Genomic DNA, 22,827 nt, shown 5'->3' on the forward strand with positions numbered 1-22,827 from the left:
CTCTACAAAACTGAGTCGGTTTCTTTCAATCGTCCCCCCCCCCTCTCCCCCACTTCCTCACTGAATTTTATTTCTCTTTCTATACAACGTGCTATCCTGATCATCCTGTTCAGTTCTTTTACTTCCAGCTATCGAAGCATATCCAACATCAACACTCATACCGGCAACAACACCATGATCTGGACCTTCATCACTGTTCTCATCGTCTAGATCATCAGCATACCCGTCGTTTTTGAAATGTTTCTCTTGAATGTTAGCAGATGCTTCACCACTAAGCCAATTCTCGGGTATTTCCATTGTAGGAAGATGGGCCTCGTGATTCACAGCCATCGTTTCGTCGTCATCCGAGTCATCGGAGTCGAAATGCATAGCTGAGCATGTTGACATCGCCTGATATACGACTTCTGCCTCCCCATTTACCTTGGTAAATAGCACATTTGTATTTCCATGGTCGTTGTTTTCAACTAATCTAATCTCGCAAACATCATCCGATGAATCACTAAGCACGGGACTGTTCTGTACTTGTAGGTATAGTGAATTTTTATCCAAGGCATGCAAGTAAATCAATTGATATGGTATTTCGATCCCTAAATTATCTTCATTCGACCATACGATAAAATGCGAAGACAATACAAACAAGGACACTCGGTCAGTCGAAAAAGGTCGAAGTTTTCCCGTGTTTCGGAATTGGATGGTATAGGAAGGCCCACCGCCGTACATTATAAACTTGTCATCATCGGTTGAAAATCTAGCAGGACTAGAAGCTTGATACGTGGAGTATAATATGGTGTTTTCTATATCCGGCTGTTCGTGAATCACTCTCTGTTGTGGAGGCATGCTGTGGTTTTCAATTCAAGGTTCGTGACATTTACTTATGATGACCACCGAAGAAAACGTGTCTGAAAAAACAAAAAATAAAATAAAATAAAATTAAAAAAAAAAATAAAAAGATAAAGCTATATATCGCGACATGGTATATATTCATATGTTAGAGAACTACATTACCGAGACAACTTGCGCATAAACTTTTGAAACACTGGACTGCCTCCTTCTTGACTTTCAATTTGGTTTTTGATCCGTTTTTCTCTTTGTTCATCCATCCTTTTCATGTCTTCATAGCTTGGTGGTAATGCTTCATTTACACGATCAGCAGCTTTAGCTTGCTCAAAAGTGAGAATACTATTTTGAATACTCTCTTTTCCATGCAATAAAGACCCCTTGGGTAGCTGGCCCCGATTCAAAGCTTTCAAGTGGGCGACACTCTCCTGCTCTTCTCTCAATACTTGAAACATTCGCGACATTTTACCAATAGCTATGATCTTATTCCTCAAGACTAGCTTCTTTTCATCTAAAGTGAGATCAGCCTCCATTTCTTCAGGCTCGGCTGCAAATACCGGAGGTGGCCTTGCTCTTGGTGATGCTACTGTACTTGGTGGTGTATTGCCACTAAGACCAATATGCGCTTCCGAGAAGGGTGCTTCTTCGTCCAATTCCTCCTCAGTACAAACATTTAATATGCTTACCAACATATCAGTAACCTTTTCACCAACAAATGGTAGTGACCAAGTAAATACATCCATGAAATGAGGTAACCAGTATGGATGGGGTGATGCGTTGAATTGTCTAATGTTCATGACGTTGTTTTCATATTTCAACACAGCCGCCTTATTGTTATAACTGTCCAAATAGTTTGGGGCACTAAACATCGTTAATAAACTAGGGAACCCCATTGTCTTTGTCCGTTTGTACATTCTGTACCCCGCATTTTGAGCTTCATGAGCACGTATAATAGACAACAATTTAGTTCTATCCAAAAACTTGCATGCAGCTTTATAAGTAAATGCATAGGAACACCCTCTGACAGCATTGTTTAGATAATCAGTGTCAATGTTATCTTCATCGTACTCTTCAATTGGGTCTGCCCATAATAAATCACACATCAATCCCTTTGTAGGTGGCTCCCTAAATCTGTTCATCTTACGCACACTATCCAAATCAGTCAATTGTGGTGATATACCTCCATGAACACAAAAGAATTGCTCATTCATGATTGCTGCTAAGGGTAATGCGTTGAAACTGGTTATACATTCCTCGTACAACTTCAGTGAATATTTATGTACACATTCGTTCTTAAAGGTGAAATATTCAGTCAAGTGGCGACTCTCATGATTACCTCTCAACATCCAAAAGGAGTTCGGGTATGTGATTTTCAAAGCGTATAGGTAAATCAAACACTCAATGGAAAATGAACCCCTATCAACGTAATCTCCCAAGAACAAGTACTTGGTCGTTTTGGGGTCGCCACCAACTTCAAACAATTTCATAAGATCGTAATACTGTCCATGGACATCACCGCATATGGTCACCGGTGCCGGTACGCTCAACAAGTTGGGTTCGGCAGTTAACAATTGTGTCGCTTGCTTCACAATCTTTATAGCTTGGTCTTCTTGCAATCTACCTTCATGAAAAAAGTGGTCCTTGATGAATTCACAATTGGGTAACCCATTGCGTAAAAAGACTTGTTCATTTGATGGTTTAAAAGAGGCTGGCGGAGTAACATCCTTTACTGCTCGATCGACTGTTGAAATTGTTTCCCCTTCGTCCGTTGTGTACTTAGTTCGATCCCTCTTTTCATCCGACTCTGAGCGTTTGTGCTGAATGGCATTAAGAGCATTGTTAATCTGCTTTGTATTGGTCTGAGTTTTATTTCTTAGATCCAGGTGACGATCTCGATTAAATTGAGGAGGGTAATTTGACATTTTGGCTCGACTATTTGAATGACAACTGTACTACGTGAAAATGCTAACAAAAGGGGGAATCTCTCTTGTAGGTGTCTAGTGAAGATCCAAAAACTGAATGATCTATAATAGAAGGGTATCGAGGATGTTTGATATCGTCGTAATCACCGTTGTTAAATGCTATTTTTAATTTTTCGTTTCAGCCCTCGCAAAAGGGTAAGAAAGTAAAAAAAACGAGCGTCAGCAAAGAGAGAGACTGAGAGAAATCGGATCGTATTACCTAATTCTTATGTAATAAATCTAGATGCACAGAAAAATCTATGGATCAAAGAACGTAGGCGCTGTTTTGTTGAGATATATCAAAAAAGCCATGCTTCTCTACACTATCATCACAGGTTCATAAAAAAAACAATCAAACTTATATTAATCTTTAATGTATAAATATCGTTACTGTTTCTACTTTGACTCAACAGGGATATAAATAATCTTTGTATCATTTTCAAATCCATTGAATTGAGTGGCAGCAGCACTGGTGTATGCGCCTAGATTGGGAAAATATAACCAATCACCCACATCTACCTCAAAGTGAAGCTCACTCTTGGTGGAAACGCAATCCAAACCATCACACGTCGGTCCCCAAATTGAATAATTGAACTCGAATTTACATTCCTCCTTGTTACTATCATTATTCAATCTTCTCTCCATGTGATTGTAATGGAAATGTGACCCATTTTTCAAAACATGAGCTGTTGGATGTTGATGATCAAACAAGATACAATTCATGTTTCCATAAACACCATCATTGATGTACAACATTGCCTTGATACGATTCTGTTCGTCATCAGCAACATCATGTTGTAATTCACGTTTAGCAATAACGTGGGTGGCTAAAGTGAATGCATTGGCAACCATTAATCTTCCTGGCTCGGCAATAAACTTAATTTTATGCTCATCAACAAACTCCTTTGGAAAAAACTCATCAATTGAAACATTCACCATCTTGGACGACTCGACAAAAGTTTCAAACTCAAACCCACCACCAATGTCCAACATTTTCATGTCAAAGCCCATTTCAATACCGCGATTGAAAACGGCTCTTGAATCACGAACAGCCTTATAAATAGACTCAAAATCTTTAGCTCCGGAACCGACATGAAAGGCAACACCAACAACCGGTAAACCTAATCTTTTAGCCAAAGGCAAAATAGACTCGAGTGCGGTAGTCAAGCTACATCCGAATTTAGTACTCAATCTACATTGGGCACCTTCATCATCAGTCATAATTCTCACCAAGATTTTACACTCGGGATGAAATCTAGCCAACTTGTGCAACTCATGAGCATTGTCAACCGTGGTTAAATTAACATTGCTTGTCTTGGCGTGTCTAATGAATGAATTTGTCTTGCACGGGTTGGCGTAAACTATCTTGTCAGCATCAATACCTAGTTTTAAAACGGTATCAATTTCATTCTTGGAGGCGCAATCGTAGCTGACACCCAATTGATGCAAAAGCTTAATGACTTCTATATTGGTATTACACTTGATCGCGTAATGAGGTTGGATCCTGGGCAAATGTTTGCGCCAAGTGTGAACTGACTTGACAACTTGGTTCAAATCACAGACGAAAAATGAATCTTCGTCACCAGCATCACATTCTTCATGGTCAATCTGATTAACATGCTCAGTTAATGCCTTACCCACAGCAGATTTACTATTATCAGCGATGACTTCATCGCTTGCATCATCTCCCACATCTCCTTTCGCAAACAAAGTAGAAGCTGCACTTCTCAGCTCTGTTAAGCCATTATTGTTTCTTTGTAAATTAGAATTAAATTCTTCAATACATTTTAATTGACTTGCTTCAACAATACTTGATGTCATAACCTAGTGGAGGGGATCGTTAGGAAGACACACAAAGGATTTTTCAACTCTTTCAAAAAGCTTTCTAAACTTTTACAAACGTTCAAACGTTATGTTCAAAAAATATTCTTTCAAGCGACTGATTACCAAAACACTTGATTAACTCTATTTGGCTTGGTGACCTTCTCTAGACGTATTCTTCTCTGTACTCACAAATATGAAAAGATATTTATGAGTAATTAACGTAATCGGACTTTATTCGGCAGCTCTCGTTGTGTGTCTCGGTTTAAAACACACGTTTATCTGATTTTGTCTGAACTGGGCAGGAATGTATATATATATACTAAGTGTATATTAGTAACGAATAAGTACGTCTAAGAACTGATTTAGGAGTCGTTTAACAGATGTGTTGTATTTGAAAAGATAATGAAAAATTTGAAAAATTCTTGATTAAGCAACTTTTTTTTTTCCTCTCGTCATTTGCTATGACTCCATTTCTCTTCTCCTCTGCCTTACAATAGAGGAGTTAGAAATAGAACAGATACAATGGTACCCAACAATAGGGGGGGGGTGATTACATCGACATAAACATATTGCGCAATAGCAGATTCCAATAGCCAAAGGTGAATTTCCAAGTAAATGTGTGACGATTACTACATACTGTAAACTAATCTTTTCATTCTTCAGTGTCATTGCTTATAAATCTATTAAAGGCTCTGGTTCAAACAGTGACTGTTTACGACTATGACTAGCTTCTCTCTCGTTTGTCTCTTCTAGTTCAAAAGAAGGCAAGTTTTTAGGCAACTGGGGAAGTTCATTCAACCCATGTCCATGTTGTTGTTGCTGCTGTTGTTGTTCTCGTTGTTCTCTAGTTGGATTTTGTCTATCATAATCCTCCTCGACGTTATCCAACGTAGGATACTTTGCTGATGCAGCTTCATAAGCATTAGGAGGCAAATTGCTAGTTGCATGACGAATAAATGATTGTGGGGGCAAGTCATTGCTTAAGTCTTCTGGTGGAGGATAATGAGGTAATGACACAGTCACATAATCACTGTTATTGTTATGAGTGCTGTTCTTTTCTTGGTCACTGTCACCTAAATCTGGAAGAATGTCACTTGTCGGATAAACAGGATGTGACGACTTACGTCTTTGCTGCTGCGACTGCGACTGTGGCTGTGGCTGTTGTTGTTCTTCCTCATCTTCTAAGTTTGGTTCTGTTGGTTGACTATATGGATCATCTTGCGGTACCTCTGAAGGGTATATGGCTCCAAAATTGGGCTCTGATGGAGCTTGGCCACTAAACTGCGAATATGGAATTTGCTGAGCAGATGCAACCCCACTTGTCTGTTGACTGATTGGCTGCTGACTCGAAGATTGTCTTGGGTAGGCTGGATACCCAACCAGAGGATATGATGGATATTCGTTATTGAAGCCAACATTACTGATACCGGCGTTAAGTTTCTGCTCCCAAAATTGATCATATAAGCGAGTAATGGTACTTAGTTTATTACTCATTTCCAAAAATTGACTGTATTTATTCATGGCCTCACGTAATGACCGATTGACTTTTGGTTTCAATCGTATTACTTGAGAATGTAATTCATTCAAGTTTTGGTCATACATAATATTGGCCTGTTTCTTTGGATCATTGCGTACATTGTTCATCAAGGTGATAAATAGATTGATTTGTTCCTCTTCAGCTTGTGAAAGATCCTGAAGTTGAGACTGTTGCGATGATGGTGGTCTGAACTGTTGTTGCTGTTGTGGTTGAAATTGACCTTGTGTTGCGCCAAATTGAGGGCGCTGATAATTAGAGGTTGATGCAAAATCAATGTTGTAAACATCAGAAGCTGGTTGCTGTGCCTCGTTCTCGAATGGATTCTCAAAAGTTCCAGTACCCTGTTGCTGATGTTGTTGTGGTTGCTGTGTCTGCGGCTGTGATTGCTCATACTCTCTTAAACTTGCCGCTAAGGCTGCTTTCAATTCCTCATCTTCTTCTTCATTGTTGTTAGCACCACTAGAAGCTCTTGGCGATTCCCTTGGAGGTTCAACTTGCACACCACTATCCTGCAAACTCAACTCAATCGCCCGTCTCATTTGCTCATCTTCATCCTCTGCCCCCTCCTCGACTCCACCTCTTGACTTTCTTCTTCCTTCACCAGTAGCTTTCCCTTTCGATTTATGTTTCTGTTTAGCATAGCAGTTATCACAAACTCTGACTGGCTCCATAATTCCCAAATTTACCAAGGTTGTACTGTTTCCTGAATGATCTTGACAAAACACGCCACCACAGGCACGGCAATGATGTTTTCTATTCAACATTGAAAATGGCGTATAACAAATCATACATGAATCGGAGTCAATCCAATCAGGTGGAACTTCAGAATCAACATATTTCGAATCTATTACTGAATCATTAACCGATGGGAACTGATAACCTTCATTAGCCAATTCTTGATACTTTTTCTCCACATAATTTAATTGTAATTGTCCCTTGAACGCAATATACCAAGATTTAAGCAACTCCAAAATATACTCCCCTACATTGTACTTTGATTCATCTTGTTTTACCATGCTTTCTTGAACATTGTAATGGATTTTGAAAATAAAATCAATCAAGTAATCAATAAATTCTCGTGAACTCAATTCAACAAGAAAATGGAACCCCCCATTTTTGACACATAAATCGATTAACTTCAAGGTACTAGTAATCAAGTTGGGGTTTGAATAAACCATGTTTAACCGCTTCTTCAAGCTTCTCATACACGCTTGAGCAGGTAATTTTTTGGATCTAATGAAATCAGTGATTTCCAAAGCTATGGATAGATCAATTTCTCCATTGGGGATAGTTTCTGAGGTTGCTTCAGATATTTTGTTGTCTAGTTCTAGCTGAAGTGCCGATGTGGATGATCCAAACCAGGACATTGTAAGTAGTTGTGTTGGTGACTTTGAGTGTTGTGTTAGCTATTTGCTATGTGAATGTGGTAGAAGATTAACTTTGCCTCTCGTTTTGTCTTTTCCGTGAGAAAGTCACTGAAGTTACACAAAAGGTCGAGATAGGCTTACGGCATGGAAAGGGTGTTGAAATACCCACACCCAAGGGAGTAGCTCCATTTTCGAAACGTCATACCTGACGGTAGAGAGCGATGCAAACAACATTGTTAACAACTTTGCTACCAATAAAATATTCTACATCCCTAAACAGAAAACAAAATCAAACTTAAAACCGGTATTCTTTTTAAAAGACGAAATGACTTGCATTAACGATCCCTCGTACATCTCTCTATTCTACTCAATTCTTTAAGAAAAAGAAACCCGATGCCAATCCTAAACAACCGACACTAATCCACCAATACTTGTCAAATGCATCATCATGTCCTTTCTTGACGGCGTTGGTTCGGTAGGAATTTTCCAAAGATCTCTTCAAGTTAGATCTTACTTCCATAAGACTTCTCTTCCTCTTACTATTGCTGCTGCTACTGCTGCTATCGCCCAACGTTGATGCAGTTTCACTAGTAGAATCAGTTGGGTTAAGCGCTTCCGTAGGCAACATGAGTGGTGGTTTATAAGCCAAATATAATGGTTGCATTTCAGATCCATCAAATTGATAAATTTGCAATCTCCATCTGCCATGATATGGGTCAACGTATTTTTGGTAAGTTTTGAACCATGTTGATTGCACATACCTGGAATAAGTTGATTTTGATGGGTCGTCTTGGTTGCATGGGTCCGATAATAGTTGTCTTCCGTCGACTGCTATAGGTGTCAAAACAACTGACCCATTGCTAAGAATTTCATAAGTTCCATGCTGGTAAGTGATTGAAGCAACTGGGCATGAGTGGTTTTTGGCATTACTCGTAATACGATAAAGAGCTTCCTCATAATGGCCATCCTTGGTGAACGAATAAGAGATACCAGGCAAATCTGGCTCAATTATCAACTCATCGACAGGGTCATAAAATCCAGGGCCTGTAAACACGGTATTTGATTTCGATGTCCAAGTACCTTCCAACTCTTCCATCGATGGATCAGCAAGGATGGGCAAGATTAGTGTGAATAATAGGTATATATAAGACGATAACATGGTAAAGACTTTGTGGTGTAATAGTTGTTCTTGATGATAATGTGTAAAAGGACTGCGACAAAAGCAAGTGTGTCTGTGTATGCTTACTAAGTTGTTTCACTTAACAGTTGATATAGCGAATGTAAGTCAAATAAAACTGATGCCTTCGGTTTAAGCAAAGGTATATTCCGTGTATGCAGTAAGTAAAAGCCAACTCCTGTTAGGGTGAATACTAGCTACTCAACAACGGGTTCAATGATGATTGTTTCTCTTTTGGTTCCATTTTTCTTTTCTCTTTTTTTCTTTTTTAGCTTCTCGTCTCTCTCTCTCTCTCTCTCTCCTTTAAGAAAAAAAAAAGAAACTTTGGCGTATTATTTGAAAACAATGATTTATTATGTAATAAATTACATAAATCTAGTATTAAATATTACATAACCAATGGCTGTGTTTTATTGATCACAAAACACGACTCACAGAATCGTGTTCCAATACGCCTAATTCCCGAGGCTTTATAAATAAATCTTTCCCAATTGAGCCATAGAGTAACCACTACAAACAAAGTTTCAATGTACATATAGTGTATTAAACATAAACTAACAATGCTAAGAATGTATATCTCTCGTACTCGAACTGAAATAAATGAAAACTAAATAACTTTCTCATAAAAAATAACTTTTGAATAACTGAAGCAGCAGTGAAAGACCACTACTGCTATTTTCCCAATGAACTAAAATGAATTAAAAGGCAGATATCAAATCAAACGGAACTTGCTAAGGATACACAAGTTTCCCTCTGAGATAAAAGCAAATGCAAAAAAAAAACAATATTAAAAACACAATGAAGTAAAAAAGGAAGAACAAAGGAGTGAGTGGGCTAATGTTTAGGTTTTCATTCTCTCCATTGCCATATATATACTACCGGGACTTTTGTTTGCTCCCATTGCAGTATCAATATCACTCATCGGAGTGCTTGATCTCAGTATACAACTGCCTTCACCAATGGCAAGCGAACTTCCATTTCCACTATGCATAAAGATTGGTCTATCAAATACATTTGTATTTTGTGTGCTAGCAGATGAAACTGCTGATGATGTAGCTGATGGATACGAGGATGATAATGTTGATGCTGCAGAAAAGGAGCCACTTTGTCCTTGAGGTAAATTGGTATTCACCCGAAGTGATTGGTGTTGTGGCTGCTGTTGTTGGTTTTGAAATTCAAAGTGTTTCAACTGTGGTGTTGATTTATAATGCGGAAGTGGTAACAGGTGATGTGGCACTGTTGCATGTTGTGCCGGTGGTGGTGGAGCCTGCCTTGGTGGTTGATTTGGCACTTGCACAGCAAAGTTGTACTTGCTTCTGACATCCGGAGGTGTGGAAAAGTTGCCTTGTTGATTCACCACTGCATTGGCCGGTGCTGACATAAAAGGAATTGGAGGCGTAACGGCAATGTTCATTGCACCTCCTGCTGAATTTGTCGAGCATGCCGAACCAGTAGGAGATGGAGCTGAAAACAGTTCACTTGACGAAAATGAACCCGATCTCATTGCAGTGTAATCTTGATAAACACGCGTGGTTGTTGCTCTATTGCAAATTGGTGCCCAGCCATTCACCACTGCACGGTACATGTATTGTGGACCACTGGTGTCAAATAAACTCAACATATACTCTGAAGTGTTTAAAATGGATTTGATCAAACACTTTTTGATCATCTTATAATGCTCCATTTCTATGTTGATGCGTGCTAATGAATAACTAGACCTCGAAGATAAGGTGGTTGGAGTTTGCACAATTTGATAATCGGTGCAACTGAAATCGATTCGAAATACATCATTGATTAAATCGGATATAACTTGACCAACTTCAATCATGCTCACATCTACCAAATCAAATGAGTATAAGGAAATGTAGCTCAAGTACTCCTTGACTTTAAACATCTCTCCAGTGCTAATATCTCCTTCACTTGCTCCTTGTACTTGACAAGTGCAAAATTCATTGCTCTTGACAATGAACTCCTCAATCAGTGGATCGCATAAACTCCAATCTAATGTGGTCATAATGTGTAGTTCCATTTGCTTAAACATTCCGACATCATATTTACATTTAGCCCCGCATAACTTGACCAATTCATGTAATTTGGGTAATCTAAACCGCTCAGTTGGACCGATAAATTTACCACCACTTCCATAACCTAAATCACCAATGACTCTAAACCCATCAGCACATTTGTTCAAGTTGTTCAAATTGACGAAATGGTTATTGCCACCGTTGATCTTGCTAGCAATCCATAAGCATGTTGTGATGATCAACTGTGATTGGTCTAACAACACAATGCGCTTACAGCAATATCTGTCAAACAATCGTACTGCTTTGTAAAACACAAATGGAAGGATCTTCAAGCGTACCGACATTTTGAGCAAGAATTCAACAAGTTTAACCCGTATAGCTGGGGTAAGATATGGTTGTTGTTTATATAGACTGACATTTGGTTTGGTTTGTTCAATCTGTTCAAGCATTGTTTCATAAATGTCCATGTCATATTCAGATACTTGTTTCTCGTGAGTGGAAATTTCTGATGAGTACATGTGGGAAGAATAAAGCTCCTGTTCAAACTGTTTGGGGGTAAAAGATGGTGGCGGTGGAAGTGGAGCTTGATGATGTTGTGACAACCCTGGGTAATGAGTCCTTTTGTTTTGAGGAAAGAGACTAAAGCCATTAGGACTTGATTGTTTGGCAGCAGCGATCATGATGTAATGAAGTGTGTGTATATATGCAAAAATGGGGAAGAATTGAAATGAGTGTGTGTAAATGAATATGTAAATGTAACAAATGAGTGTGAGGTACTTAATGCAAGTAGGCTATGTATAAAGGAATGTAGGTGCTATTAGATGGTTTGATCAATAGCTTCGTAAGAAAAATACCTGAATTGTATTGTCTTATCTTATCCAGGGTCCTTAACTGTGTGAGGAATAAAATAGAAGAATGTAACTCAGTGAATAGGTGCACACAAGCCTTTGCAACGACTAGTGAGACGTATGTAATAGATGATAATAAAAATAATGTGAACTTTGAAGGTTTTGTAGTTGAACAAAAAGAACCCTGTATGCTATTTTTTTGAAGAAGTAGGTGGGCTATACAGAGGTTATATAAACTCTAAAAATTGAGTGAAATATATTTGATTGGAAATTAAAAATAATAAATTAAAATAGCAAAGCTTAATGCGTCTAGACGTTTCTTCGTTTAAGTTTATTATTTTATGTCCCCCTTTGTTTTACGCTAGGAGAGTTAATTTTGAGACCTTGTTGTGGTTTTCTCTCAAACAATGGGGCGTGGGTTTAGACGACGAGAAAGTAGGTGCTATTGTGCATGGTATACATACAGACTATGGAAATTGCATTTTTAATTTGTTTTGAAAAAAAAAAAAAAAAAAAAAAAGAAGACAAAAGACTTGAGGAATAAAGGGATTTAATGTATCAAGGGTTAAAATTAGGATATGGTTTTAATTTTAGCAGTAAACTCTTTCCAATGAATTTTGTGTAATTTAAGGTCTTCTTTGTCCTGCCCCACTTGTCTCGTCTAATTTTTTAATTTTTAATTTTCTATTTTTATTTTTATTTTTATTTTTTTTGTTTTTTTCTTTTTCCCTGTTTCCATCTTGACATATGAAAACTGGCGATTTTAGAATACAACCAAAGTGTATGGGTTGCCTTTTACAGCGATTAGAAAAGCAATAAAGGGGGTTTCAAAGCACTGCCATACGCGGAATGGAAAACCCACTACAATAAGAAAAAGCTGGACATTGTTACAAACGCAAAAAAAAAAATATAGAAACAAAAAATGAACTGACACATTAGGTCTCAGTAGATTTTAAAGTTGGAAATGAAAAGTAACGCAATTTTTCAGTAAAGAGGTTATTTTGTTGAATATACAATGTGCCTGTGGTATTCAAAAAAAAGTATAATCTTATTCTTCACCAAAAGTAGAGGGTTCGTTTGACTTTTACCTCGACGGGGAGTACCCGACGCCTGGAAATAAAAACTCGTTCGCTTTCTATTTCTGGTTCTATTTTAAGCCATTGAAAATCGACCCATGGTTATGCTGACCCCAATAGTTGGTGATCATATGATGGCAAGTCAAGCAGGAATTTGTGTAATATTCATTTAGTTGCGAATCTTCCAAGGGTGGTTATGGTTTCCTGTAGAGGTGAAAATCAGAAAAGTGCAGCCACAACGTGACTCTGTCATTGTTTTTTTGGGTAATCTGCACACCCATTGTTAGAGAGTCATACGCTTTTGTGCTGCTAATATTGTACCCTGGGTAACTAAGGACAAGATACGTGTTGAGAAATCACTCGGGTACATCCTCATTGTCTCCCTCCAGTAACCGCTTCTCGGAAAAGCCTATAAACACATGATCACTGAAATCCAAAGGAGACATTGGCGAAACACAACTGGTACCCGAACCAATAATGAAGGACACTAGACGGCAAAGATCAATAAAGGGTTTGATTGAATTGCACCATTTATTGTATGCAGTAGACATACTAGGCAAAGACTAAAATAAAGAAGCTTTCCACAAGGACGACCCTTTAGACCATTCCTTTTCACAAGCTAAGCTTTTCTTTCTTTGTGCCAATGGTAGCAACATGTAACAATCTTGAAATTGCAAGTCACTAGTATAGAACCCTTTTAGTTCTTTTTCGGGGACTTTGATAAAAATTGCTTCACCCAGATCTGCAGACTAGAGGATAAAAGTGCTCTGGTTTTTGCTGGATAATCTCTATTGCACTTCTAGGCTTATTTCCTATTTCGTCAAAATTTTGCAAAATACAACGCATATCCTCTTATTCGCCTATATATTGTACCTTTCTTTTTTCCAGACCAAAATAAACTTTTGGCGCTAGGGTGGTTGTTTGTGCAGCCAGGCGGAATATGCACACTGGGGAAATTTTTCTACTATTAATATTTCAAACAATAGGGGTGAGTTTGAGTTTAACTCTTTTGGGCTCTCGTTTAATGGGAAACGTGTTAACAAATTTTTCTTGTTTGTGTAACTATTAACAGAAAAAGCAAATGCTGATCCACAAAAACCCAACAAAAGACAAAAAGACAAAAAGACAAAAAGTTTATTTGTTTTTCAATTTTTGCAAATTTTATGTTTACGAAAGACACTCATAACCATTACCTCTGATCCACTTTGCGTGCATCTTTCTGTGCCTACATTTTGGTTTGTTACTTGGTTGTTACGAACTATCTATTAATGACAAGATTCTACGACCAGTCAAAATTGTAAACAAAGTTTGGTTGCAACTGGCTTCGCTGAGATTGTAAGACAACAAACGCAAATGATCAGCTAGACGAGCAGAAGGCTTAAGAAAGTATTTTTGCCATTCAAGCGCAACGCCACAAAGTAAATACATAGAACAATCAACAAAAGTTGTCCCAAATGCTTTGCCATTATCTACACCTAATTGATTGTTCTTACTCAAGAGCCAAACTTTGTCGATAATAAGACGAAATCAAAACACGGTCCTAATAGTTTGGAAACTTAGTCCTTCCACATCAATTTCCTTTTCTTTCTTGGTTTGGTCCCGTTAAATAGTTGACAATACAGTTCAACTTCAGGGAAGAGTACTTGAATGAGCGATATCAAGCTTCAAAGAAGAGTTATTCAGGGGTGTGCTCTCTTTCCCTAATGGTAAGGTGGATAAATAGTTAGAACCTCCGCAACACCAGTCGGCTTTCATTTTAGCTGTTTTTAGAAGTCATTGGCCTCACATTACTGTCCAAGTAGAGTTGTTTTTCTTCAAAAGCTCCCGGTCGTGTATTTTCTAAAGTGTACACAAAAAAGTCCCTTGTTATCCCTTGTTTCTTGTCTCCGCCAAAGAGTACAAAAGCGGCTGCACAAGGTACGCCAGTTAAAAAGTGTCAACATTTTCATATGAAACTTATACAAACAGAAACAGTGTACAAACAAGCTAATCTCCGAAATAGTGTGGTTCGGAAAGACCGACCTATTGCAAATCAAAAGAACAAGAAGAGGCCAAAGTAATTCTTTTCTCTTTTTTCTTCAAGCTAGCGGATGTATTTACATTGTAGGGGTTCTTCCAACAAGATTAAACTAAACGATCTAACTACTGAAGCCACGACGCGAAAATGTAGCAACACCCGACAAAGAATAAACTCCACACGCTCCTCAAAAGCAGCATTGTACACAAAATGTCTCTGGCTTGCGAGACTTTAAAGTTTGTAAACATTGGTAGACGATACTGGTCATCGTATCCAATTGTACCCCTAAGTAATTTTACCCCTAATTTACCCAGATCAGATAACACTTTCCATGCGGCGTTTTGAATGCAAACGGTTGAGGCTCATATTGTTTTCTCCTTCTTTGTTGTTTTCCTATTGTGGAAGTGTGGGTTTTGGCCGCATTGTTTTATCATTTGTTTTCCCACAGCACAAGAGCTTTATTGTTTACTCCAACGGGATTTTGAAAAGCTGTATAATTACGATTACAACAGAAGGCAAATTGTAATTGGCCCATCATCGAGTCTAGGTTTTGTGACTATCTACTCCAACCAGCGTTTATGTTAGTTTACGTCTAACAATGTAGAATGCGCCGATGTGTACGCTGAATCCGCCTTTATACAATTGAATTTATTTTGCTGAGAGGTAAAAAGCATAACCATGCGAAATGTCAATCAGAATTTCATACTCCTTCCACCCATTTAGGAACTGGAAAGCGTGGTCAAGATAAATTGGTGGCAAAACATGTCAGTGTTTGCTATGAATCTATCAACACTTGCTGCTCTACTATATATATTGCGGCACCTCTTCCAACGAATTCATTTGTTTAGGCTTCAACAATGAGCCAAAATGGTACGAAAAACCTTTTGGCCGGCCCGTAATCTCGAAACAATAGATGTGAGAACAATACAAAAAGGATGTCTACCAGCAAAATCTGGTCCGCAATGTAAACAACCGACGGGCTTTCGTCAACGGTGGAAAAAAAAAACACAATTACACGAGGATACCTTTTGTCACTTTGCACAAAATGGCAAGATCTGGGTAAGCGTCTTAAAGAATGCATTATGCGCCGACGAGAGGGCCTTCTAGGAAAGTCTTGTGCCAATTAATAACGTAGAGACAACCTCTTTTGTGCAACTCTTAGTAAAACAGCTGATTTTCTGCGAGGGAATAGAAAAAGAAACGATTGTTAGGCCAAAACTCGTATTAGCTAGCAGAAATGAGGAAGAAGCGACTAGCAGTGATGTAACTGTGCTTCGAGGCATTAGCAACCTCTCCTGTGCAAAGAAAAGGGGTGGGTTAATAACGTTTGTATAAGGATTGATTGGTTAAATTCCTTCAATGTCGCGTTTTATTTTTCGACAACGTATGTGACAGAACCCAAAAAACCAGAAACAAAAGCAAAAGCAAAAACAAAAACAAAAACAAACGCATCAATGCTCTCTCTCTCTACCCCCATATTTTGCAACACGTCCATCTCAGCCAACATCGATGTGGAAACGTTTGGGATTCGGAGACACTACAGTTACCAATGAGCCAACTATAGATTATAATAAAACATCGTCGTCGTTTCCAAGTACTCCGACTCCGCATCGCAGCACAAGAAATCAGAAATCACGATTACTGGATGATTTATCAACTCCATATCGAGATCAGCCCGAGTATGATAGTGACGAAGATGAAGAATTAAATCGCTATCGATTCGATTACACAAGAAGTCTTGATTTTGGCAATTATGACTTAGATGATGATTTACGACGAGACACCGAAATGATTCGAGAGTGGACTAGGGAAAGCAGTTTAAGAAACAAGTACCTGTATTTAGAGAGAAAGAAACACGAAGACACGCATTATTCACTCCCACGACGATTTCCTGGAAAGTACCAAATAAGTTCGAAACATGATGTGGAGGAACTGAAAAATAGCAAGGTTGATCTAGTGCAGCAGAATCAAATTGATTGTGAAATCAACAAATTGAAACAGGAACTACAACAAGAACAACAAACTGAAGATGATTTGATGCCGGGGGGCTCGTTAATACCACATATCGCGAACCTCACTACCAATGTCCAAGGACAAACAGACTACCTCTTTCATCTCAAGCAACACATCGAACTATCAGACGAAAACAATGTAAACAACAGGAACGACGACTACCAAACCCTCAAGCAAGAATATTTAAAAGAGCTTGCCAAAATGGAGAAACTCTACACCTGTTACTACAACCTTTTAGAAAAGTATGTGAATAAAAAGGTATAAGGATTGCGTTACTCTTTGTAAACAGTTCTCAATAGATACGTAGTTAATGAATAGATTAGCATCTGTCCACTTTTTTTTATTATTCAATTAGGGCACGTTATAAGTTACAAATGTTTCATCTATATAAGGAGAGTTCGTATATTTGGCAATCATGCAGTCTGCGCTTTCTAAAGCAATTGCGCCTAGCAGTTAACTCCCTTTGTTAAACAACACTAGAGCTCATACTAGGCAACAACGAATGTGCATCAATCGTCACATTTCCTTCATCGGCTACTCCTTCGCTAACACATTCTTCAATTATCTTGTCCCAGTTGCTTGTCACAGTAAAGTACAACTGCGAGAAACTTACTACTAACAATGCAATAATCATCCCGTACCATAACCCAACCAATTCCAAATGGCAAGCAAAAGCAAAATAGTAAGCACAGGGTAAGGCAATTAAATAGTAGCCAATCAAGTTCAATATACCGCCAATATACTGTCGGCCTTGACCTCGTAAGACACCGCCTGTTGAGCAGGATATGAAATCGCTAATTTGGTAAGCTGCGCCGACAATGAGCACTTTTGTAGCCGCTTCTATCACATCTTGGTCCTTCGTGTAAAGCTTCGCTAATGAGTGTCTAAATGTAACCAAAATTGCACAGTTGACGAAACCAAAAACAATTGACGTGTAAATCGCTGCCTTTGTTGCTAATTTAGCTGCATATCCAGAAGCAGCTCCAATATACCACGCAATTCTCGTTGAGCACACGACGCTCATTCCAAAAGGGATCTGGTAAAGCACTACCAATGTCGTGCTCACTATAGACTGTGCAGCCAATACAGTTGTGCCTAATTTGGCGGCTTGGAATGTGATAATTTCAAATGCTAGCCATTCGGCTTCCACCATCAACACTCCTGGAATCGATAGTCTAATCATCCTATGCCAATTACTAAAGAACACCTTGTCGAACAAACTCTGTTTGGGCCAGCACTGGTACCCGTCAACAAAGAAAATATATCCATATAATAACCCACACATGAGCCAGTTTGTAATCACCACCGAAGTTGGTGCACCGATGAAACCGATTCCAAGCGTTTTATCCCAAACTAACACATAGTTTAGAATTGCGTTTACAGGAGCACAAACAGCTAATATATAGGTTGATGCGTGGAATATACCCTGGCACTGAAGAAAGTGTTTGGCATTTTCAAATAAAATAAATCCTGGTAATCCAAGTGATAGTATTTTAAGGTAATCTGATGCTAGTTCACACAAATCCGGCTGATTTTTAATGATCAACTTCAAAATGGGGCCCGAATTGGTCCAAATCAAGATTATTGGGATACAGCACAACAATAATAAATAATTGCATCTTATAAATGCAACACCTACCTGGTTTAATTCTCTTTTGCCATACGCTTGAGCACATAATGTATCGAGGCAAGTTGAAACACCCTGAATAATGGCATATCCACTGATATTAGCTGTCATGGAACTGAGGCTGACCGCTGCCAACTCAGTTGACCCTAATCTTCCCACAGATAATACTGATGCAACGGTGAGAGAGTATTGAAGCAAAAACGTAATGACTATGGGAACAGCAAACTTGAGCAAAAGCCTCGTCTCCCTCAACAATGTAGTCTTGGGTTCTGGGCCAATATCGCTGCCATGTTGGAGCAAAATTTCGCTTATTGTTTGAGATAGTACAGTTGAATGTGAAACCTGCGGACTCAATGACCCAAAATCTTCGTGACTTTCATGAGGTAAACTCAGCGGCGACATCGCTTCATGATGCAAACTATTGCTTAATCGAGGCATATCATTTTTGGCCGAGGCAATTGAACGTCTCTTTTGTCGAACATAAGACACAATTTCATTTTCGTCAACTTCGGAGACATGACTCAATCTTCTATCGTGCTGGAACAAAGGTGTATTTTCATTGTGCATGATTCGATGTCCTTTTGGTCAGGGTGAGAAACGTGGGTCAGGTCTTGACTGCTGTTTTTCGCTGAATGTTGTAAGATTTACCCTGAAGCTCGTGCTTATGGAAAAGTTCTATTCACTATGAATCAGGTATATTTATTCCTCGACAAAGTTGAAAATTAATTTGAACGTGATCCTGATGCAACAGATGAACAATAGTGAGTTGGAAGTATTCAATCATCCTTATCTTTAGTGAACGTGTTTTTCCCGTTTTTGTGTGCGTTCTGTTTTCAAACAATCAACAATTTTCACGGTTATAATACGTCAATCAACTCCTTAAAATTGGACAAATTGTTTGCTAAGGTTGAGATCATGGCTTTGTTCTAAAATTTGGAAACATCTTCGGTCTGAAAATTGGTGCCCATTCCATTATGAAGAGGCAACTTCGGGTTTTTGTGAGTGTATTTTAATCACATTGTAATACTTTAGCAATTTGAATAAGTACTTCTTCCCTTAGTAAATGGTGGGCAATGGATGGAATCATTAAGCTTCATACCCCGGATTCCTTTTCCAGTCTTCCCTTCTACCGAATAGAAAGCATCACGCTTGTTGCCCAGTACTTTCATAACGGACTTACATCTCCGGGCTTCAAACCATTGCTTCTCATTTAAAATTTGAAAATGTTGGATCATAATCTGCAAGGCTAGTACGACATCAATTTTAATATATGCACACGACACATTTTTACAAATGGGTGTAGCATCATAATCTTAAAAGGGGGGGGGGGGGGTTATGAAAAAGTGTAAATTCAACGGTATTATTTTCAATACGGAAATGAACTATAAAACGGAGTGTAATTGACTTCTCCTCCCATTCGTTCACTTACAAGGAATTTGACCAACACTTCACAAATCTGTCCGTTTTCATCTTATGTCTCTTTCAGCATCCAAATTCATTCTTAGCAATGGTAACGCAATTCCCGCTGTTGCTTTAGGCATTGGTGCCAAACATTTTAAACACGGCCACAACGAGTTGGACAGGCAATTAATTGGTACCTTGGAGCTAGCATTGAAGGGTGGTATTACCCATATTGAAGGTGCTGGGTCCTATGGAACCAATGAAGAAATCGGAATGGCTTTGAAAAACTCAATGGTTAAAAGGAACGAAGTTTTTATCACTGCCGAGTACTTTCCCAGCGAAGACAAGCATCTTAAACATCACAACCCTTATGAAGAATTGAAAGCCAATTTGAAGGACTTGGGTTTGACATATGTTGATTTGTATCTCCTCCATCAAGAAGTTTCCAATGGCGGCCCTGCTTTACTTAAACAGTGGAGTCATATGGAAAGATTAAAAGACGAAGGTTTCGCTCACAGCGTCGGTGTGTCAAATTTTGGCATTGAAGATTTGAAACAGTTATTGAACTCAAAGACTAAATGGAAACCAGTAGTCAACCAAATCGAATTCAATCATTATTTGCATGATGATACTCCTGGCATTGCTGAATTTTGTCAAGAACAAGGCATCTTGGTGGAGGCTTATGCTGTCGTGTGCCACAATAAGTCTTTACACTATATACTAACCAATATGGCTGAAAAGTATAACAAAAATGGCGATCAAATCTTATTGAGATAGGTCATTCAAAAGGGGTTATTGCCCATCACCACAACTTCAAAGGAGGAAAATATGGAAGACATTGTTGGTGTTGTCAACTTTGAATTGGAAGAGGAAGATGTGGAACAAATAACACAAGTTGCAAGAAAGAGGATTCATTTTAAGTAGCATCATTTAGTATTTCTTATTGGCTGCGAAAGACTCAATTCTGACACAGCCTTAATATACGGTTAAAAGCTTCTCCAAAAAGTAGAGCAGGTTGTATATTCCTGAATTATAATTACCAACTCCTTCTTCCCTGGTTTTGTTATTGGGTGGTTTGTAGTCTTTCATCTGTCAATTCCTTGCCAGGCTACTATGTTCGTAGAGCAAATTTTAAATTGCTACCACCTCCTCCAACTTAGAAGCAAAAAGAAAAATAAAAAAAAAAAATCTTCTTACAGTGTGTCAATCATCAAGCCATGTCCTCTATACTAAAAAGCATACCATCAAAGAGCCGGTTATTAGAAGTGAGAAAGCTTCGTGCAGAAATATTTGATGAATTTTGGAACCCAACAGCAAAGAGAAATCCTACAAAAATATTGAAAGCACCCTTGAAGGGACCAGAGGTGGTGAAATACTATGGAGACAACAATGCTGTGCCGACATTCAAAGATTTCAAAAAATGGTTTCCAGAATTGAAATTGGTGGATCCTCGAGAAGCTCACAGGACGTTTATGGTTGAAGATAGAAAGAGGAGGAATAAAGGTGCTCCAAAGAAGAAGAAAGCTTAGGTTTAGTTAATTCGCCTTGTACATACATAATACACTATTATCACTTTATTCTTGCCCGTTTGCGCATCGCAAATGTGTCAGTCATCTCGTCAATCAGCTGATTACCAGCAGCACTTTTATTCTGGCTGTTCTGTGTTGCTTGATTGATATTAATGTAAATCCAAAGCTCGCTCCTTGGTCCCTGGTTAAGTACAATAAGGGACTCTTTGTCAAGTAGTGATGTGAAGTATATTGTCTCATTGGTCGAGAATATTGGTCTCACGATGCTTTTCTCGTGAAGTAGAATTTGGTGTGTAGTAATGATGAACCACCGATCCTTGTCAACAATTACATCGACTATTTCCAGACGACTTTCTATGTTTGTGATAAATTTCAACTCATCCAGGTAGTATCGGAAGCAATATAGCAAATGGTTGCCTAGTTGTACAAAGAAAAACTCATGGAGCTGAAAAACTTTCTTGACTCCTACTTCGAGGGACCCTTTACTGCTCAAATCGGGAGCAGTATTTTTCAAGTTCTTGACCTTGCGTTTAACCACTTTTAACAATTTCATTGATACTACTTGAAGCTCCAAATTATGTCCCATGACCCTTGCTAATAGTAGGAGTTCCTCGTCATCAGACGAGAACCAGCAACTTTGTGTTGCTCCCTTTAAGGTTTTTACCATACCATCGACTTCGACTTCGACTTCGTTTGCAAATTCAATATCCACCAACGGTTTAGCCAAATCGGGTCCATCACTACCATTCGACCCATATACCTTTAAAGAGTACCCTGATAAAGTTTCATTCCGATCTAGAACCTGTAGCCAGTTCCCACTAGGTGACCAGTCCACATGAGCTTCTTCGGAAACAAAATTTTGAAATCTAACTGAGTTCACTGGTATGCTGAGAGGGCCAGTGTTTAGAAATTGATTCATCGTTGGAGGTACATTGTACTCAAAAGTGTCAGCAATCAAGCACCAGAATGTGCCATTTGTAGTCCTGCGATAGATAACACGATCACTCAACGGTTTGTCTACCGTAAATAGCTTGTGTGTGCAGTCTAAGGAAAATAGTTTAGCACTCAAGCTGGATGTTGAAAATAGCAATAGTTGTGAGCTGTTTGAGTGGCCAGCAGCCTCTTCACTTTCAGTCGGTATTATCCATTGAAATGACTCGATTCCTTCGGTTTGGGGTTGCCGTATCAACACCAGTGAACTCTCGTCTTTGTTTATATCTAGGATAAATAACGCTGACATATTTCGAGCCAATACTGCCAATTTTTTACATTCCCTTCCATTGTGGGGGTACTCCCATTGAAAGCTAATGTCAAGCGAGGTAGGAATTTCCTCAAGAGAAATCCTACTCTGTATTAACTCAATCATTTGGAAAGAGCGGTGTAGAGTATTGTGTGGAGTTTGAAAAATGTTCAACACAATCAGATCTTCCAACGGCTGGATTTGGCCAACGTAGTTTCTGCATGGTGATAGCTGAACCTGAGTCATGGGGTAGTAGGTGTCTTCTATGTTGATTCCCTTATTTCCTGCCTCTTTTCGCTGAATCTATTCTATTTTATGGTAGCAAAACGCGGTACAAAGAAAATCAAAA

The 22,827-nt window shown here is 38.7% G+C and overlaps 11 protein-coding genes across 11 annotated transcripts; 3 read left to right on the forward strand and 8 right to left on the reverse strand. All coding sequences in view use genetic code 12, as the record gives it.

Annotated features, from left to right (window-relative positions):
• Positions 1-57: 57 nt before the first annotated feature.
• On the reverse strand, positions 58-837 carry CANMA_004487 (uncharacterized protein; the record flags this gene model as incomplete). The annotated part of the gene is made up of 1 exon (XM_051816768.1): positions 58-837. The coding sequence occupies one exon, from the start codon at positions 835-837 to the stop codon at positions 58-60; it is 780 nt and encodes a 259-aa protein (XP_051669909.1).
• A 164-nt stretch (positions 838-1,001) lies between these two features.
• On the reverse strand, positions 1,002-2,759 carry CMP1 (calcineurin catalytic subunit A; the record flags this gene model as incomplete). The annotated part of the gene is made up of 1 exon (XM_051816769.1): positions 1,002-2,759. The coding sequence occupies one exon, from the start codon at positions 2,757-2,759 to the stop codon at positions 1,002-1,004; it is 1,758 nt and encodes a 585-aa protein (XP_051669910.1).
• Positions 2,760-3,194: 435 nt separating this feature from the next.
• SPE1 (ornithine decarboxylase) lies at positions 3,195-4,619 on the reverse strand (the record flags this gene model as incomplete). The annotated part of the gene is made up of 1 exon (XM_051816770.1): positions 3,195-4,619. One exon carries the CDS (start codon positions 4,617-4,619, stop codon positions 3,195-3,197), a length of 1,425 nt encoding a protein of 474 aa, XP_051669911.1.
• Positions 4,620-5,294: 675 nt separating this feature from the next.
• VPS27 (ESCRT-0 subunit protein) lies at positions 5,295-7,526 on the reverse strand (the record flags this gene model as incomplete). The annotated part of the gene is made up of 1 exon (XM_051816771.1): positions 5,295-7,526. The coding sequence occupies one exon, from the start codon at positions 7,524-7,526 to the stop codon at positions 5,295-5,297; it is 2,232 nt and encodes a 743-aa protein (XP_051669912.1).
• A 367-nt stretch (positions 7,527-7,893) lies between these two features.
• Positions 7,894-8,685, reverse strand: ROT1 (Rot1p; the record flags this gene model as incomplete). The annotated part of the gene is made up of 1 exon (XM_051816772.1): positions 7,894-8,685. One exon carries the CDS (start codon positions 8,683-8,685, stop codon positions 7,894-7,896), a length of 792 nt encoding a protein of 263 aa, XP_051669913.1.
• An 859-nt stretch (positions 8,686-9,544) lies between these two features.
• HGC1 (cyclin) lies at positions 9,545-11,407 on the reverse strand (the record flags this gene model as incomplete). Its single annotated transcript, XM_051816773.1, has 1 exon — positions 9,545-11,407. One exon carries the CDS (start codon positions 11,405-11,407, stop codon positions 9,545-9,547), a length of 1,863 nt encoding a protein of 620 aa, XP_051669914.1.
• Positions 11,408-16,177: 4,770 nt separating this feature from the next.
• Positions 16,178-16,945, forward strand: CANMA_004493 (uncharacterized protein; the record flags this gene model as incomplete). The annotated part of the gene is made up of 1 exon (XM_051816776.1): positions 16,178-16,945. One exon carries the CDS (start codon positions 16,178-16,180, stop codon positions 16,943-16,945), a length of 768 nt encoding a protein of 255 aa, XP_051669915.1.
• A 202-nt stretch (positions 16,946-17,147) lies between these two features.
• Positions 17,148-18,875, reverse strand: CANMA_004494 (uncharacterized protein; the record flags this gene model as incomplete). The annotated part of the gene is made up of 1 exon (XM_051816777.1): positions 17,148-18,875. One exon carries the CDS (start codon positions 18,873-18,875, stop codon positions 17,148-17,150), a length of 1,728 nt encoding a protein of 575 aa, XP_051669916.1.
• A 906-nt stretch (positions 18,876-19,781) lies between these two features.
• Positions 19,782-20,633, forward strand: CANMA_004495 (uncharacterized protein; the record flags this gene model as incomplete). The annotated part of the gene is made up of 2 exons (XM_051816778.1): positions 19,782-20,399; positions 20,487-20,633. The coding sequence occupies 2 exons, from the start codon at positions 19,782-19,784 to the stop codon at positions 20,631-20,633; spliced, it is 765 nt and encodes a 254-aa protein (XP_051669917.1).
• Positions 20,634-20,926: 293 nt separating this feature from the next.
• Positions 20,927-21,238, forward strand: CANMA_004496 (mitochondrial 37S ribosomal protein mS33; the record flags this gene model as incomplete). The annotated part of the gene is made up of 1 exon (XM_051816779.1): positions 20,927-21,238. One exon carries the CDS (start codon positions 20,927-20,929, stop codon positions 21,236-21,238), a length of 312 nt encoding a protein of 103 aa, XP_051669918.1.
• Positions 21,239-21,278: 40 nt separating this feature from the next.
• Positions 21,279-22,724, reverse strand: CANMA_004497 (uncharacterized protein; the record flags this gene model as incomplete). Its single annotated transcript, XM_051816780.1, has 1 exon — positions 21,279-22,724. One exon carries the CDS (start codon positions 22,722-22,724, stop codon positions 21,279-21,281), a length of 1,446 nt encoding a protein of 481 aa, XP_051669919.1.
• Positions 22,725-22,827: the final 103 nt, after the last annotated feature.

Source organism: Candida margitis, assembly GCF_024628925.1.
Source record: "Candida margitis strain CBS 14175 chromosome Unknown scaffold40, whole genome shotgun sequence".
Taxonomy (NCBI): Eukaryota; Fungi; Ascomycota; class Pichiomycetes; order Serinales; family Debaryomycetaceae; genus Lodderomyces; species Lodderomyces margitis.